Here is a 20087-nt window from a genome sequence, read left to right as displayed (position 1 = left end):
TCAGTATCCCCCCCAGGAGCAGGTGACAGTGTCTAACCTACAGTAAAAACATGGCACTGAATAAATATTCCTTTAACACGGTCATGGTGGAGAGAGATGTGCTTCTAAATGTGTTATACCCAACTAAAGACTAAATAAAATTAAACGTGTTTGGGCTGAGATCTGCTACACACACGCATGGTCTTCTAGTAACAAATTGATCCCCCAAGACTGAGAGAGCAGAAATGTTTTTACTTCGCCCCGTTCTGTTTTTGTGATTGCTAGGTTTATTTAGCCGTGTGCGCACACATCTATTGCACAGAAGAGCCCTTGATTTGCCCCATGGGTTATTACTGTCTAGTGGGAAGTTCCTATATAAACAACACTTATTTTTCTCCCTCACAAAAGCTTTTATTAGAAAACTGCAAGTGGGTTTGATCAGCTGATTCTGCCTGATCTATGACGGAGATTTTTGTTTATTTTTTAGTTTAATTTCAGTCACGAATGTATGTGCTTGATAGGGCCACAGAAAGACATCTCGTTAGCTGAGATATTTGGCCCTTGAATTGATGCGTTAATAGGACAGCTTTCAGTGTGTGTGTGTGTGTGTGTGTGCGTGTGCGTGTGCGTGTGCGTGTGTGTTCCTGTGATTAGTAAAAGGTTAGTTCTGACTGCAACTGGAAAAAAGTGCAGGAAGCAACCATATTGTGTAGTTTAAAGTCCTAAATGTGTTTCTGTTTGTTTGTTTTAGATTACTTTCTAGATATTTAAAAGCCAGCTTCCCGGTGACATGTGAACTTGCATTTCATCATGGGAAGACGTCCAGTGAGACAAAAGTGCTGCAATATATATTTGTTTTAATTCCTACAGATTTGGGTTCCTACACATTATTTTTTAATCGTGCACAGAGATCACAACAATTGATGCTCTCTCTGCCAGCAAATACAATGCAAACTAAATGGTACGTAGGCAATGGTTTCACAATCTTTAACGGCAGGTGGGAAAGACTGCGTGTCTAATAACAATGCGCACGGCTAATTAAAAGTGTGTTGCCGTCTCCTTCAGCCACATATCACAGCAGAATTGCCGAACCCTTTGTGAAGTTGGGGTCTACGTAGGGTTTAATGGCATAACATCACCCAGCAGAGATGGTGTGGATCAGTGTTTTATTATCTTTATCAAATCCCTTTCTCGGTCTATTGCTTCAATATCTTTCGGAAGAGCTGGTAGCCGTGAAACTATAAACGGCACACTTGAAAGCTCAGATGCCACCAAGCCAGCGCCCCCATCTGTGTTTCGTCAACCGTGGGCCAATAGTAAATCACCCAGTGAGCCGTGCATATGGAGTCTTAAATGATTAATCTAAATACAGTGTGGTTTTGTATATAGATTCCTGGCAGGGTAATGAAAACATGGGGGACTGGGGGGCTGGCGTGGGTTATTCTTTTATATGATCGGATCTTGACACACGGGGCAGAAAGCGCGCGCTGAGTTTGACTGTACTCGGCTGTTCCCATAGTTTTATGTTTCATGAGCGGCTGCCATAGTCAAGGGGTTCCCATGTGACACGATTAAACGGGCGGTAATGAGCGGTTTAATACTTTAACGGCGTGCTCTTTAACCAGCGGAGCATTTCTGCAGATCGCAATTATATACACCCAAGATTAATATATTATTCATTCTTTTAATTCAAGGTATTACATGCAGGTAACAAAAATGTCCACTATAATTACACTATGGGGGAATAGAACTAGATGAAGTATCGCATGAGAAAGACCTAGGAGTCTACGTGGACTCCTCACTTTCTCCATCCAAACAATGTGGGGAAGCAATAAAAAAGGCAAACACAATGCTAGGGTATATTGTCAAAAGTGTAGAATTGAGAACAAGGGCAGTGATGTTCAGACTGTACAATGCACTAGTTAGAGCTCATCTGGATACTGTGGACAGCTCTGGGCTCCACACTTCAAGAAAGATATCGCTGCTCTAGAGGCAGTTCAGAGGAGAGCAACCAGACTTATTCCAGGTCTGAAGGGAATGTCCTACTGAGAGACTGAGGAACTGAACCTTCTCACCCTGGAACAGAGGAGACTACGTGGGGACTTGATCCAAGTCTTCAAAATCATGAAAGGCATCGACCACATCAAACCAGAGGAGCTTTTCCAGATCAGCAGGGACACACGCACCCGGGGACACAAATGGAAATTGGGCTTCAAGGCATTCAAGACAGAAAACAGGAGACACTTCTTCACACAGAGAGGCGTCACAATCTGAACAAACTCCCCAGCGATGTGGCTGAAGAGACAATTTGGGAACATTCAAAAACAGACTGGATAGGATCCTTGATCACTTAGTTATTCATGGACACCAAACGAGCACGATGGGGCGAATGGGCTCCTCTCGATTGTAAACTTTATGTTCTTATTTGTTCAAAGCGGCTCTTCCATTGATGCAGTGACACCTATTCCCATCCTGTTCCTGTTTACTTCATATTTCACCTGGAAGTAGCAGTGCAGTGTTAAAGCATTATACTGGTGCCTCTTCAGTTGTCACACATCTAGACTTTTAAAAGGGAGGAAAGGGGTTCTGAAATACTCACGAGCCCCATATTTCTCAGAGCATTGTGCTTTCCATTTCACATTACTGTCCTGCACATATCTCTGAGTGCTTTTTAAAAAGTCCCTAATTCTCCATCCGCCGATACACTAAACACACGCAATGCTTTAACTCGAAGACGCAAAACATCGCAGTGGTAGTCACATGACCTCAGCCCGTGGCAGAGGAATGCATCTCCGTGTCACTCCCACTCAAGACATCAGGTAACATTAAACCACATGAATACGACGCAGAGTACGAGGAGGAGAAACATTTCCATTCAGAACGCATCCATAATTGCGAACTGCAGCGAGATAACTATGTAACGGATACGCCGCAGAGAAATGCGGACTGTCAGGCGGGCTACGTTGAGGCTCGGCAATCAGCGGATCAAAGCTGTCACTTCAGATTCATTACCATGTTGCGGTCTCCACTGGGGATACAACCCTACACTCATCCTCCACGGCCTACCTTGTTATCATATGATTAATGGGGCCTTGCCGTATCAGAGCCAAGAAGCAGCTGGCTACGAATGCACAGTGTGAGAGAGTGCCGAATGGGAAGGAAAATTTTCTAAAAAAGTAGAAAATAACTTTCAAATCGTGTTGTTGAGTTGTTTGGGATAAATTCATAAAAAAAATGACCACAAATATGAAACTGGAGTGATTTAGTCCTGCATAAGAGATTTTCTTCTCAAATAATACTAATGTTTCACGTGAACAGTCACTGGAGGATGCTGGGAATATTCCTATGGCTGTCCAGAAGAGACAGCAGGATAGAGCAAATCACACTGTCGCCTTTCATTACAATCTCTCTCTCTCTCTCTTTCTCTCTCCCTCCCCGTCCCTCGGCCCCGTTACCTGCTCAGCAGTCAAACTCCTCGTCCGTTCCTCCCACAAGCACTCCTCGTCCTCTTCCTCGGCGGCTGGTAAAGATGGAGACCCTTCCAGGAAGTGGGGATCCCGTTCTAGGCAAAGTCTGGTCAAGTGATCAATGTATAGTTTCAGCTTCGTGCCATGGCTGTGTTTTTCCAACAGTGACTGGATCATCTGCCGAGAGAAACACGGACTTAGTATATTCATGCGCAAACAACAAGAGTGAAATGGAAAGGCGATATTGAAGGGAAAATTTAACACATGCTCGATGGTCGTAAAGACTTTTTCTTGGAGTACATGGGGACCAGAAGGGGCTGTGGATCAGTTTCACAAGCCTTCCGGGGGCTCCGGCCAGGGGAGACGAGGGCTCAGTTCTCACATGTGACTGTGTTATACACGTGGGTATCGGACCCCACCCCCACCTCGCCGACTCACAAAATCACCTCGTGAAGTTTGGTAAACGTCTGCCCTTGAGACGAGAGACTAAACGTGACCATTAAGTCCCTTCCTCATGTCTGGGGCGGTTCAGGTAAGTCGACACTGAAGTGATTAAGACATGTTCTAACGGCTGCCAAATACATTTTTTTGTGTACATTTGTGTAAATACTTCTTAAACGATGTATAGGACATGAGTAAACATCAGCTAAAGTATTAGATTTGGGCTGCGATGATAACAGGAGGACATACATTGAGTACAGTCACACACCAAGTATATCACATCTTCTTCAGGACCCATAACACAGTAGGCCGAAGTAAATGCGGTAAATATGCCATTGTTTTCCTACACAATCTAAAGGTTACGCACCGCAATCACAGAGCAATTAGTCCTTCCATTAAAAAATATCCTTCTGCCCTAATAATCACTAATGATAATTATTTAAATGCTCCAATCCCAACCTGCTACATTCCTGTGCTAGTCCAGTGGTGATGAACACGAGGAGAGCGGATAAAATTGGATCCTTGTGTCAAAGTGTAATCAGTCCCACCACAATGGCCTCCCTATGACTCACGGGCAGAACTGCAGTCTATTACTTACTATAATCATTGGATGACCAAGGTCAAGGATGGATTACTACAGGAATGCACGGAGGGCTTATTACAGCAACTTAAAGAAACATTGAGGAGAATTCGGCTGCTCAAATTGAGTACCCTGCCGTGACTTCCAAATGTAATAGTAACCTTTGGCCCTTCACATTTCAACACCATCATTATGTAATTAACACCAATTAAGTAATTTGGGTTGTAAGAATGTCACTGGTATGGGGAGGCACGTCAATTATACCAATAGGTGACCCTTGAAAGCGGGAGAACTTTGAATGCAACAATCGGTCTTTAATTTTTTAAGGTTAAATTCACCAAACACACACACACACCGAAAAAAAAGGGTTACAAGGAATGGAATAGATCCAGAACTAAAGTGCGCTTTGAAAAGAGAGAGAAAAAAAGTGTGTGTGTAATGAATAGACACAAAATAAACATTTTCTACAATTTTCGGATGAAAGGCCACTTAAAGTAGACACTGCCGACACCGGAGAACCTGTCAGATATAAAAAGCGACCTTCAGAGAGCCGACCGTCATTTTCAGATGTTTGCAATGAGTCTGGGGCATGGGGTGAACACATTTACCTGCAATTTCCCATTTTAAAGTGCTCCACAAAGGGCATGCTTCCGGGAATATATAAATATAATATATATATATATATATATATATATATATATATATATATATATATATATATGGAAAGAGAGAGAGAGAGAGAGAGAGAGAGAGAGAGCCTCATTCATTTCTGGTGTGTCTGGTGAATGGAAAGCCCAAGAGAGAGAGAAAATCATTCCTTCTTTTGACTGCAGAAAGCTATCAAAATAGTCCTTTACAACTTGGCCTGATTGAAAGAAACAGAATCCCGAGATGCCGAGCGCTTCCCTGAGTCGTTCACTTTCTCCAGTGAAGGCTTATCGTATGGTGAAAAAGCCCACGGCCAGAAGAGCAGAAGCCGAATTAATCAATACAAGTCACTGAGATCAACTGCTATTGATCAGTTAATAAGTGACAGATTTGTCGTGTGTGACTTTTACACGAGAGAGAGCTGAGGTAGAATGACATGGCAAAGCGATTTCTGCAAATCCCAAACCTGGAAACCATGGCAGGAAACATATTAAACACGCACTCTCTCTCTCACACACACACACAAACATGCGATTTCTCTGACTTTTTCTACTGCGTTTCACTCCCTCCCTAAACTTGTTCAGGGGGGAAATCCTTAAATAGTGTGACGAACAGAGAGAGAGGACTTTCTCTCTACATCCTGGTCATCAATATCACATATCTGACTAAAGGATGGGAATTAATTTGCGTCTCAATCTTATTTCCGTTGCATGCCGTCCTCCAGGGTCTTATAGGATGTGCTTAATCAGAACCACATTATTCTTGCCAAAGGAAGTCCTTGAGCGGAGGGCCAATGAAACAGGATGGCAAATTAGTTTCAGGACTTGCCGGACCCCAAGTGCAATGAAAGGCAGCACTTATCTAGGGGGCTTTATTTAAACGGGGTGCTGGAAGGTCCTATTAATGCTCTATTTGTTTACCATTCCCTATTAATAAGTGTTGTATGTACAGCTTTGCCCCGTACACTGTAGCATGTCCTCTGAGACTGTTTCTTGACGGGTACTTTCGAACGTGGAGAATTAACTCTTTACAATCGGGATACAACTTGACAAGCCTTGGAACACAGAACAGAATACAGCTACTCAATATATACAAAAGCACAACAAATACATTTATATCAGAGGTTTATTCATGTCTGTAAGATTAAATAAATGCATCTTCTCAACGGGCGCACAGATCCCTCTGCTCAGCAGCAACACGTGAACACGGATTTTAAGTGCTTTCATTTCTACAGATTACAAACAGGTGGTAAACATACGGTAGGCTGCATCAACATATCCCTCAAATCTGCTCTTTCGCACCAAACAAATCTAAACAATCATCAAAACCTATTTTCCGGGAAAGCCGATTATTACAAGGATGCACGATAATTCACTGTCGGGAGGAGAGTTGGTTCAGGCGGCGTGCTCTGACTGTTATACAAGGCAATCGTATTTTGAAACGAGCCGGAGTTCGGCTCCATCGCATGCGTGACTTCACTCCCTTCGCTCCATCGTCAAGTTAGCACGTTTACAATGCACTCGACTTTGCAGGAGTCGTATTCAATTTCGTTCCCGTTCTCTCCTGATGTGAAATTATGTTAAAACAGAGGCACGGACGCGAAATGCTGAAATATTAGGCTAAGCCAGATCCACTTTCAAGATACATTAATCACGGAATCGGTTAACTGCTGCCAACAGCGACCAAAAGCATGAATCCTGTTTCAATAAAATGCTGATACGGGAAGGTGTTGGTTATCACAACCTCACGTGACCTCTGCACCTCTTGGCTCCTTTCTGGAGCTTGGCGTCTGACCACAGCAATAAATCATCCTCTCTCCATACATTTTCATTAAAGCACTGCGCTGAACACAGAACAATACCGTGAGTCAATGCGGGAAACATCAGGGATTGTAAATAAAGACCTCCGTTGCATTTATTTACTTTTAAACCATCCCAACTGTACACTTTTGTAATTACTAGGTAACTAAACTGTAACTACTAATGTTGTGTTCTTTATAACAATCAGGGAAATGCTGGGCAATCGAATGGATTACACAGCCAACAGTATCAGTTATGCCCGTGTCACAACAGGATGCCTGGACGATTATAGTCATGTGATGTCATACACTAAAAGGGCAGAAACCAGGAAATGTCATGATTAACTCAAAGGCAATTAAATTTAAACATTCTAAACAAACAGAATGAAATAAATGGCTGGTATAGAGCCGTGACAGTCGTGACAGATTTCTAAAAGATCTGCAGTCCAATAAAGAGGAAACCTTTCAACGCCGGTAATAAATCTCTCGTTAACCTTCTGAGAACTCCAGATCGTCGGGAACGCCTCCCTGCCCCAGCGCCACGGGGGAGGAATGTGAGAAATCCCTCTGTGGTCGGGGCAATGTCATAAATGCATCACTACGTTTAACACATACCACGCATTTTATTATCATTTCTCTTTTTTTTTTTTTACGCTTCTGTTAATTGATCGGTGCTTTTTCATATTGGCACAAAGGGAGGCTCAGACATCAACACTGGTGGCGAGACGTTACAGAGAAATGTTTTCTTCTAAATGCTGCAGGTAGAGAAATGCACAAAAACTAAACGACTGACAATCATACAGGCCTGTGGACACATAGTAGAACACACAAGGTTTGTGTCCACTGAGAGGGGTGTTTTGGAGGAACAAAATAAATGGAGAAATCAATACAATATACAAGAGAAGAAAATATCAAAACACATCTTAATTTAAACGTCTCTGCTTCTCCAGGCTGACCTAACTGGAATGAGAATCGTTGCATGATATATAAACACTGTGTTGAGAAGATTAAAAAGCGTAACACTGTGCAGACAGAGACAGACAACTCTTAAACTTTCGGGAATGGAAATGTTGAAGGCTGGCAGAATCACTGGATCATTCCTCACTTTCCCGTTCGCATGCGGGTAAACTTGAAGTTTGTCTGTTTGTTGCCAGATTACAAGGCAAGCCGAACGATCAAGCTAACCTTGGATAAACTTCTCCTCCCGAGTTCAAAGACGTCGGCCCCTGCACAGGTTCAATTGCAGGTTCCTTTGAAGCGATGCCCTCAGGTTCATTAAACACATTTCTCTAACTTGGAACAGGTTTCGGGATCGAGCAGATAATGCCTGCTCCTCGATGCCAGTAAAAAGAAATGGCAACCGTACTTTGAAGTCGTGTCATTGTGTTGAGTTATGAGATTGGTCTTGGCCGTCCCGCTCAAAGGCCGCTCGACCCGACTCGAGCCACGCATTTTTAGGACGGTAAAAGCGAAGGGTGTCAGATCTTCCCAGCAAAGGTGAAAGACGTATTTCTGAGTTTGCCATTTTGTCAGTTTTATTTCCGTCGAGCCATTAATAATCAAACCAATCCTTTTATATCGTGTGGTTCTTGTGGCTTTCAGGAAAAGGTTAAACAGAGGTTGGGATTTGACAACAGATCTGCCGAGAGTGGTGTTAAAAGTTAAGATTTTGTCGGCTCTTCCTGATCATTAACGTAACCTTTTGAATTTTAGTTTTCTATTTATTTAATTTAAATTAATGCCATTATTTTATTTAAAGAGAGCTCAAGCTATCATAATTACAACTCCTGACATAAATATGTACTGACTAAATAATTAACAAAGAAAACACTGGATTAAATGTGCATGCCACATAGAATATAGATACTATGTTATATATTACAGCTGATTCTTTCTGAAGGTTTTCTTATTAAACCAATGATGTAAGAGGGCACATTTACAGTACCAAAAGTATTGGGAAAAGGTAGCCAATCTTCTTCATTTTCTAAGTAGGATTCATAATTTCAACTGTGTCTCTATATTCCAAGTTTCATGTCAAAAATCAATGCTTATACAAGCTCTAATGTTCAACACAGGGGGAAACAAGGAATGTATTTTTAATTAAATGATTCAGTGCACCAAAAATAAATACCAGAAATGAAAATATCTGACATTATGAAGTTTTCATGTACAGTGTACTTTCCCCCCCTCAACCACTTCACAGATGGATCTGAAAGTGTGATCTAAACTTAATAAGTGTTTTGTGGAAATGGTTAAGAATAGAGCTCTCTTATTTTTGGACCCCGTCCAGCGCCTTTATGAAAACAAAGCTACACATGCGTGTTTCCTTTATAGTATGAGCACAAAGCAGATTCAATATTAGGTTGACACCCCCTGCTTTTAAAAACGATGACCCAAAAAAACTTGCGCCCACCACTGCGTCTTTAATCCAGGTCACTGTTGTTTGGGAGGTATGCAACCACATGACCCGTCTTGCAATGAATACTGTAATTATTAACATAACTTTGAACACTTCGGCAAAGTGGTAGAAAACCCCACCTTTCATCTACATGACATACTTCTGATGCCTTTAATGTGTTCTCCTTCAAAGCACGCCGAACACAGACGTCTGTTTGTTTGTTTGCTTGTTTAAATAACGCCTGCATCGTTTATAACCCTGCGCGTACAAACCGGTAATGTTTTCTTTTAAGAGTCTGCCATTAAAATACCGCGGCATTTTAGCTTAACCGCTGTTGTAAAAATGCAAAAACAAGTGAAGAATGAATAAACAGACCTGAGTGACAGATATATGACATTTCTACAGACACCATTTTCATACATTTCATTTTCAAATTAGACTGACATTTTCATGGAGATGTTTTCCCCAGATAAGAGAACAAAGGGACTCTATTCTTCAATACTGCCCGTGTCAGCAGTTAACCCGAGAGGATGTCAGCTGCTTTAAATTGTGTTTAATCTGCACTATCGGAAGCCACAACCGTCACTTTTATACAGACACGATATCTGTCCGTGCAAGTTGAAGTAATCCATTGAGACTTTATAGGGTCTGTAATGGCTACGCGCTCCGAGCTACTCGACAAGCCCCTGCGTATCTGGAGTCTTATTTTTTGCTCTTCAAATATTAAAATGACATCCTCCCAGTCAATCTTGATATATCCCCTTCACTCAGCGAGTTTGCGTCTCCAAACAAGGTTACTATGAACGCCACGGCTGGGCGGGATCGTAAACCAACACGCGCGGAAATGCGGCTTAGTGCCATCTTTGATACACCTTCGTAATTATCTCCCCCCGTTGTCTTGTCTGTCAAAACTGTGAAATTACAGTTAATCTGAGATTACGCTGAAATCATTTCTGTCATCTTCTGCAAGGCATGTACACTTTTTGTTCCTCATCCGCAGACACTTTTGCTACAATGCTGGAACAGCTTCAGCCCACTAAACAAATAAAGCAGAACGCATTCATCTCCTGGAAGAGGATGGCATTCTTCGAGGAACAATGAGATCCGCACACCTTTGAAAGAACCCCTGAGAGACGCTTTTTGACTTGCCTTGTATTGACACCTGCTTTTAAGCCACGATGAGGGCATTTACTCCAAACAAAGGAGAGAATTCAAAGGCCGCACACCGCCACAGGGAAATAATGCAGAGTTTGCTCCTTGGAAATCATATATGGGTGATAGGAGGTGTGCAGATGTCTCCAGAGAGCAACCGAATCAAAATAGGAACTTGAGATTCTCGAGACACAATCGTACAGCCCTATTATTATTTTTACCCACCGTCATGTAACAGAGAATGTTGAGAGGACTAACGCTTCATGCAACGCTTTTGCAAAAGTCTCTTCATTAGGAAGATCTTAGGATCTGCAACAGAATGACATCCCTCCATGATAATTAACGCACTGCCTTTGCAAGGATGCAAGGTGCAGTACAACAACAACAACCACAAAACCACAAAGAGTGTCTTCAAAAGTAACGTGGATTTCAAACTCTTAAGTAAGCCAGTCAAACGAAAGGTTGACTTGACAAACTTGGTAGTTTTCATCAACAGTCTCCAGTAGGGATTAAGTAAATGTCAACAACATTTAACCTCTCTTTCTGTCAGGGGTAAACGCTTATTCAATTCAGTTTTCTAAACTAATAATATATTGAGAGACATGACACCAGTTCTGGATTTTACGGAGAGCATCCTTTTGACGTGGTCTGGCCAACAACCCACCTGACGTTAATAATACCTATATTTAAATTAATAGAACAGATTCTGAATGATTCGGGACAGTGTGTGTGGTTTATGTGTAGTGCAGTCTTGCTTATATGAGTTTTGTCAACATCTTTCTATTAGAAATATAGGAATGTAACCTTCAAAATGAAAGACGTTACAGAATAATTATGTCCCTTTGCTTAATGCACATACAGAAGATTTGCAGATATACATTAGCACTCTGGAATTTGTATTTCCTTTAGCTCAAATATTCCCTCAGATATACAGAGGATTTCAAGGTATTCCTGATGTAGGAGGTTTAAGTGCTTAATTCACACACTAATGTTTCGAAAGCCAGCATTGCTGATAAAGTGAAGGGTCATTCAGGGCTTCCGAGTTCTTTGCGTAGATGTTTAGATTTGTGGTGAGTCCTGGTGCACTTAGTGGAAAAGCCGAGGGTCTGTCTGAGTGACTGATCAGCGTGGAAAGGTTTGGCAGGCAGTGTGGGACTGGACATGAATCGGTCATCTGTTGGCGGAGAAAAGGAAAAGAGGAAATATGTATTGGTTTATATCTGGGAATGATCCAAACTCCTATAATAGATCTTCAAACCAATGGCCACATGCACCGATGGTCCGGACAGAGAAACCCTCAGAGTCTTTGTATTTAGTGTGAGTTTCCCCTCTCTTTCTTTTGTTCCATTTCCCCCCACTAACGAGAGCGGTTTTTGATTTCAGCGGCACGTTTCCTGTCTCACCAGAGCCAGAAGTCGCTGCTGTAAGTTGCAGCCGAGTGTCAATCAGCACCGAAAATTAAATTAACTCCCAGGTAAAAGTACAGCTGGGCTCGATTTAGGTCTGAGGACTTGACTGGGTTATGACAAGGTTTAATTAGGGATACAAGTAAAGGTAATAATGGTGTAACTGTTTTATTTGGGTTGTAGTTGGCGGGGATATTTTGACTAATGCACCTAAGGTTTACTCTGACAGGAAGTTTAGTGTCCACACTGGGGTTCGTCTTTGCGGTGGGCTGGGGGTAAGTGTTTGGTTGCCATTATCGCTAGTGTCCTGTTTCTACTCTGCTCCTGCCGAATGGCAAGGCCCGACGATACACCTGACCCAAACCCAAGCCCTCAAAATACAACTAAGCAGGGCGGGCAAATAAAACTGCACCAAAAACAAACCAGACAAACACACAAATGAACGAATGCTGACAATCTAACCTTAACTAAAGGACGTCGAAGCTGAATATGGACTCTTTTCCTTCTTCTGTAAATCAATAATCTTTCGAGTGACATGCCATTGTATACATATGTGTTGTGCACGTCGATTGATGGGTACATGGCATGACCTGGATTTACCGTGACCCATGATGCAATGCTCCCTGCACTTAAGCCACCAAAACAATACCCACAATTCCATTCACCCACTTAGCACGACGAACAACTGTACTGCGTCCTGGCGAACAAAACCAGGCATTCATTGTGTTCATTAGTGATCCTTTATTTTGTACGACTCCTCAACACAGCACGGAGAGTTTAAGAGGTTTTCATACATTTCCAGTGTGTAGCATTACCATTAATCTATCACATGCTTTGAGAAAGGCAGTGGCTCAGACTGAATTATTACCCCTCAGTTTCTCCCCTCTCTCTGCCTCGTTGGGACAGATCTCTCCAAAAGAAGAGAAAAGAAACCCAAATAAAGAGAGTGATTGATGTGGCACATCACAAACACACACACACCCTGACTGAGCTGCGCAGACGTGTCCAGGCTGAGACAATAGGGCACCGGCCATCTAAACAGCATCGCGGTAAACGACCTGCTGGAGATTGACAGGGATAAGCCGCTTGGGGCCACTAAACCTTCAACTGGAAAGACTTAAACAGACAGAGGCGACCGAGCGCAATGAACAGCTTCATTTAGAAACGCTTGAGTCGCGGTACCTGACAGCGTCTGACAGGTGAGGCAGCTCAGACACTGTCCTCCGACTCCTACATTTCCCTGCGCACAATCTACACCTAACATCCCTAATTCCACCCCCACGAGCCCCTGTCAAAATGCCTGCTGTCCAGTCTAAGTAAACTAGGCCCAGTGGACGAAGGCAGGCTTGTTTGCAAGGTCAACAGGATCTATAAAGTCTATTTAAACCTCTCATCTCTGTTGTCTGAATACAGTACAAATCTAAATCAGGGTGTTTTGTTGTTTGCTGTTGTTTTTTACATATCTGAAGATATGTGAGATCGGCCCCAATCAAAGGAGCATCAACAAAACCAGAGTTTTTTTGTTCAATAAGAAGGGAAAACTAAACCGAGAGAAATGCACAAAAACCGTGGTCTTCCCACTTAATAGGAGCGAGACCAGATGTGTGAGCTCGTTGGATCCACATGCAAAAGGAAACCAAATATCTGATGAGAAATTGCATACAAAATGGTCTTAAATTGTTGGGCAAATTGCCAGTATCCTCGTACAATATTATGACCGTGGTTTTCAAAGAGCTATGGAGTGATGTGTTGCACAGGGCCGGTACATCTGTTTTCATGTACCGAGCAGCTTTAATTCTCTGCTCATAACATGTTACTGCCATCTTCTTGAAATCCTATTTAAATGGGTAAACAAGTGATCGTCTGCTTTGTAGCGGTGTTCTTGATGGTGTTGTTCACCCGACCCGGATTGGTAAAAGGTTTGTCCAGGTGCCCATGCAGTAAACCATAAGAAGAGGATTGCAATTGTATGTCAAGAGAGACAAACTCTTAACACTTCAAGAAGACACTCACAGGATAGTGTCTAAAACAAAAAATACCCAGAGGAATTCTGGGTGCAACACGGTGCCTGAGTTCGAGAAGATGTCGTCAAATAATTCATTTCTTAAACCTTTTCACACCATGACAGAAGTGGATGATATATGTGGACATGTTTTTCATCCTAAAAACCCCAATGCGTTACTACAGCTGTTTGGGACATTTACATCAGGGTTTTTGGATGCTTTCTCTCGGTGGAGTTCACGTTCACCTCAAGTGGTTTATTTTATTCTACCCGCATTTCAGATCAAAGCAAGTGCAGCTGTAGGTTGTGCCCACGTCTCCGTGACCATTTTACTTCTTCTAACCGGGCAGATGTGCAGAGAGGGGCAGGAAGACGACACGGGCAAGATAAACACACACGGACAACCAGTAATGTCATGAGGGTCCATCAGAGTGAATCCTCTTGGTACCAGCAGACATTTTAAACGATGCCTGGGCCAAAGATAGTCCAGCATTGGACACACACGCACCGGTATTTCCGAGAGTTTTTGAAAGATATCATAGTTATTTTTTTGCTTTTAAGCATGTTAAGACATTTCACTTGTTTCCACTGAATTTAGGAGGAAACTGACTCTGAGTTCTGAACTGTATAGATGTTTCTCTTGGACAGCTAAAAGTATCACGGGGTTTCTTATCCATGTATTAATTATGCCTCACAATAATAAATCATTTTAAGTCATTAAGGGTGTGACTAAAACATTTTGCTTCATTTTCTCCAAGAACATTGTGTTGTTGTTGTTGTTTTATGACACTATGCCGTTTCTTTGATTTGGGAAACAGTAATCTATGCATGATGAAATGAGAGGACTTTGAAAGCATTAATTACTACTCAATGGTTCCAAGGTGCATTTCTTTGTTTGACAATTATATAGTCTTTAACAGTTTTGACAGTTGCAGCCCAGGAAGGTAAATAATCCATCTGACGCTCACGTAGTCGCTAGATATTCAAAAACATCGCCGTTTGGCTCGAAGCCCTCGGCTCTGCTCGTCGCGTCACATACGTTTGTTTCAATGCCTTCCAGGTTGTGATGAAATAAACGATCTACCGGGCCTATTATCAAGTGATAGTTAATAAATCTTCTAAAGGTTACAACTATTATCAGAAAAAAAAATTCCAATCTCACGCTTAACGAGGGGAATTAAAAGTAAGAGGGGGGGAGCAGGCAAGGCAAACCAGCATTACATACTTTGAGTACAGTGCATTTCTCTTTTATGGGATGTCAACAGAGTAAAAGAGCTTTGCTAACATGTAATTATAAACAAAAAACACACAAACCACATGTTCAAGGCTTGTTCTCTGGCTCAAAGCTAATTTGTCCCACAGAAATGTTGTGAAACAATTGTTTTCAGGCTGAAAAACACATGGCTGGCGGAGCATTCTCCCCTGGCTTTTACTGTGAAATTGCAATGAATATTAATGCATAAAAAATACCAATGCAGGCATATTAGCTGTGTGGTTTCCAACATTATATATATATATATATATATATATATATATATATATATAAAAAAAGGTATTTTAATTACGTGAGAATATAACGATTATGTTCTAGTTTCCAATTTGAAGAACTAACTTTGATACAGTGAATGAGCCACAGCAAAGCTAACCTAATAAAGGACAGTTTCAGAATGGAAATTAGCTTGATATTTACTAATCAGTTCATATCTAAACTATTATCAATGAATGGTCTGCCAAGGTGTTGAGCAACAGCACAAAACTATTTGCAGCCGCAACCACAGAAAAACAAAAACACAAATATATAAACCTGATTATTAACAGAAGAGTGGCTCCTACAGTCCAGGAGGGAATTGTCCTCAGTAGAGATGGCAAAGAGTGACAAAGTGAGTGGGGCCTGCATTGTTAGTCTTATTATTTTTTAGTTTTATCTGTCTTGGGAGGAGCTGCTATTTGGACTCTTCACTTCAGTGTTCACAGCATGGCACAGCATGTAAGAGACCCAATTACATCTTGCCATAAGCCAACAGATTTATAACTTTCAATTCGCAGGTGATTCTCCCTCTCTTGTCATCTGAACCCTCTGGAAGAAAGATTAAACCCCAACATGTCCAGTCGCTCGGAGCGGACCGCTTCGCTGTGTGGTCTCCATGTCGTCCCCTCCCCGACTCCCCGGCGAAAAAGAAAACTCAAACAGCACAGTAATTGCAGCCGATCTCTCAGATCCCTGCCGATCAAAATTGAATTCAGGTGCTCCATAGTGCTCCAACTCATTTTCCCATTAAAGTGTTATAATTCCATGTAAACAAATTACACAAATACTTTATCCAGTAAAAATGTTGTTTGTTTTTTTGTTCATCGGTAACCTGATGCCCCCCGTGTTTACCTCTCGGACAGGGCTGTTTATTTTGTTGTCATTCATACACGTTTAGTGGAGACATGAGAAGAACCAGCGACGTCTCATTCTATCTCGGTTGCTATTCATTTGAATAAGGTGACCTAATACGGATTGTGTGTTTGTTTGAAGTGCGTTACGCAAAGCATGCTGGGAATGCGACTGTGCATTTATTGAGACCAGGTTAGCCAAGCCAGAGGATGAGATCTGGGTTGAGCCACGAGAAAGAGTAATTGGTGGCAATCTCTTCAAAAGATTTGTAGTGACTTATTTATTTAAACTTTTTTTTTAATCTCATCAATGTGGGGTTTGGTCCAACTGCCAGCCTCATTAATTATGATTAAACCAAGGTTTAATGAGACAAGATGTCACTAAAGTATGGAAATCTGTCGCTAAGCAGCTGCAAGATGTATTGTTTACAGACACTGACCTATCTCTGTAGCTTCAACCTGTGAATTAATGTCAGGCTCATACAGACTGATAAACTGTAGGGAGGTTTTTCCTGATTTCATGGATTGGACGTTACTGAAACCTAAAAGTAATTTAAGCAACATGCAATGCAACATTATCTTCTAATAATGTGACATTTCGTTCACTCCCATTCTTTTCGATTAGCAAATCTTCAGTCATCGTATCGGATAACTTCACGTCTGTTCTTTCTCCGAGGCAAATCTGGCTCCGGAGTGAATTTGGCTCAGGCGCTGCGGTTCTTGTTCATGTCTTTCCTATATCTATTTTGGCTATGAAAAATGACTCTGTAATTCAGTTTGTAAGAAATTAAAATTCAAGTCATTACTCTGACCTCCTACCAGAGGCTACAGTGCTGCCAGGAAGCGGAGTAAGACTGGGACTGGACTTTAACACGCTGTGTTTTAAGTTAAAATGGATACGTTTGCTCACATGCAAGTTATCCAAGTTAGTTAAAAATCGAAACGAACAACAGTTTAACTGAGAAAGGCCGTACCGCACACATGCATTTACAAATGGTCTGTTGCTTCGAATGCAGTTCGAATGCAGTTCGAATGATAAGTATGCTTAAATAATTAAGCAGCTGCCGAAAGAGAAGAATGAAGAATCTCAGAGACAGAGACGGGGAAGAGGAACGAAAGCCTGTCAAATATATATTTAGTTTGAAGCAAACCTGTGGTCCCATGCTTTACAAAATCTCATGCCCATTCAGTCATTTTAAAGATATTTCCAATGGCATCAAGAAATGTGTCTGTGGCCTCTGTAGTTTTAAAATGACTTTGCCTCTCTGTTTCTTCATATCTAGTGCAAGAAAACCAAGCCCAACCCCCTCAAGACAATTAGAACTCACTTATAAAGCCGTAGTGGTGTCGTACATTTAAATACAATTAAACGGTATGAATGCTAAATAAAAATAAGATACTATAGAGAATGCATGTTATTTCCAATGGCAGATAAAACCAAAACCAGCATTATTGTTGGGAATGAACAAGAACGGAGATAGCTTTGGGGTTAAATCCTGGGTTTGAACAACCACTGCACCTTCATTACTGTAACATGAATAAAATGCTGTAGAAGCATTTTTTGGAGCAAAATGTGGCATCCACTCTGAGCTTTCCAAAGCACATTATATATATATCTATCCTATAAACACAGAACCAAATTCCTTCCAGTGCATTACAGTACATTAGTTTTCTGGTAGTGTATACAATACAGTGGTAACCAATAGGGCACGTTCTGGTATCAAATATTCCAGTTTATTAAGACCAGCTTTCCCAGCAGATCTGTTTGAACTTTACCAATTAAATAATGTCGGTCTTTGCTGTAACATAATATTAGCTGGATTTCACATGCGAGATGTAATCTTGACAAGCCATTTGGCCTCATTTCTGAAATAAGCCAGTATTCTTCCAAGGGAATGAATCAGTCTGATAAAAACGTCCACAACGGGAGCCTAATCCACTCATATGAGAAGCTGTCAGCTGAGTGTCCACTTATAGTGTAAGATTAAACCACCTATGCAGGCGATGATTCGGGGGCACGCGGATCCTCGCAGTTAAGATGCTGCTCTCAGATTTCCAGTGAAGATGTCGCTCACATCTGTGGTGTCTCCCGTGTCGACAGCAGGACGGACCAAGGTGAGCAGACGCACGGGGCCGGGGCGAAAAAACCCAAACTGGCAACCAGACCTGCCGCTCGGTTGGTTTTGTGCATGTGTACGGCTGGCCAGTGAACCCATAACATTAGTTGTAAAACTTTAGAGGATGTTAGACATGACTTTCTTGCACAGTCATGTCAAATGGTTTATAAAGTTGTTTCCCACAGTTTTATTTTAAGAACTCAAGTACCGACCGTGGCTAAAGGCTTTAATCAGGTATGTTTAGTGCCACAGCAAAGCATGACTGTTAAAACTTTTAGACTATACAATATATGCCCAGTCTGAGTCAATACTATACATATTAATAAATAGTACTGTTTTCTCAATTGACTCTTTATTACAATTTACTTAAACTGATGCTTCTGCGTGTGTTTCCAGCCTTGTACAAATACCGGTCATCTCAATAGGCAAGGACCATAAACAAGTAACAGACACAACAGAGGCACTTTCTCAAGCCATTTCTGACATGATGGGGATTTTAAAACATCGCGAAATAATGCACTTTGAAGTAATCACTTTCTTAAACATTTAACTCAAGCAGTCAGACAAATTACAGTGCGAATTACTCAGGCCGGGGCCATTGAGCAACGATCGCCAGGAACGTCTCAGCCCTAACCTCTGAGAAGAGTTCATCTCGGAGAAAAGTGCATCTGGGAAACCTGATGCAATATTTCAACACCATCTCTGTCCCACTGTCGGGCTCTGGAGGTGCCGATGCAAAGGTAACACAAAAGTACATGTTTGTTAATGCTGGGCAGATGGGGCGGCATTTTGTCAGCACAAGATCATGTTATTGACTGACTTGTATTGGTATCTCAAAATGTATATTTGATCTATCTATGTTTGCCAGTTCACTGGCGATAAACTAGCTGTCTCTGTAGTCACCGGCTTCCTCTTCCACACCTGAACTGAGCTGAATAACAAAATGGACAAAATCTCCCCTGAAAAACCCTTTTTAGACACTGCTTCATAAGAACAAGATCAGTTTACATACAGTTGCATTTCATGGAAGTGTAAGATGACTACTTCACCATTGAAATCATACATTAGACTGGATCTACAGATTGGTCTAATCCAGGTTCCCCTGATCAAGAGACACACGGAGACAACAAACCTAACTGCTGTCTGGGATTATTTTAAGCACCGTTTCCCCACTCTGGGGGCAACGGACAGTCAAGAGGACATTGGGGCTTTTTCCAAACTTCACAGTTGTGCTACTGTCATTGCATTTTCCCGGACCTCCCCTACTGCAGATGTGCCTAGATGGGGCGTAAAGAAGCACATTGAATTTCTCCTCCACAAGGTGTATGTGTGTGTGTGTGTGTGTGTGTGTATAGAATATATAGGTATAGACGAGACCACGCCAAAATAAAGAGGGACCTCTCTGGCAGCCGCGCTGTAAGACGAACCGAGGAATTTGCAGGACTAATCCGCTGCTGAATGCAGTCTTACGAGTGTGGCTTCTTGAAAGGACAGATAAAAGACGTTACAGAGGGCCCTTCAGCCTCACTTCAGATACAAAGGAGGCCCGTAACTCATCGGGGAGAGGAAGACCAAAAAGAAAAAGCACTAAGTGGAGAGGTGCAGACACGGGATGTGAAAAAGGGGTAAAGATCCCAAAAAAAAAAAAAAGGAAAGAAAGCGTGTTGCCCGGTCCCCTGTTCTCTTGGTGCAGGGGTTGGAGAAAGAAGGGATACAATTC

At 41.9% G+C, this 20087-nt stretch overlaps 1 protein-coding gene across 7 annotated transcripts in view; it reads right to left on the bottom strand.

Moving 5' to 3' along the window:
* Nucleotides 1-20087, bottom strand: part of erc2 (ELKS/RAB6-interacting/CAST family member 2) — a 272071-nt gene that overhangs the window by 25350 nt on the left and 226634 nt on the right. For 4 of the 7 annotated variants that reach the window (XM_066697715.1, XM_066697717.1, XM_066697716.1 and 1 more), the window contains one exon: nt 3435-3623. In XM_066697715.1, coding sequence (XP_066553812.1) covers nt 3435-3623 — 189 coding nt within the window. Of the gene's footprint in view, nt 1-3434; nt 3624-20087 lie in introns of those variants that run through there. The other 3 variants (XM_066697719.1, XM_066697720.1, XM_066697722.1) reach the window with 1 other exon arrangement.

Source organism: Amia ocellicauda, chromosome 3 (genome assembly GCF_036373705.1).
Source record: "Amia ocellicauda isolate fAmiCal2 chromosome 3, fAmiCal2.hap1, whole genome shotgun sequence".
Taxonomy (NCBI): domain Eukaryota; kingdom Metazoa; phylum Chordata; class Actinopteri; order Amiiformes; family Amiidae; genus Amia; species Amia ocellicauda.
The sequence above is the reverse complement of the archived record's forward strand: the minus strand, read 5'-3'. Positions and strand labels throughout refer to the sequence as shown.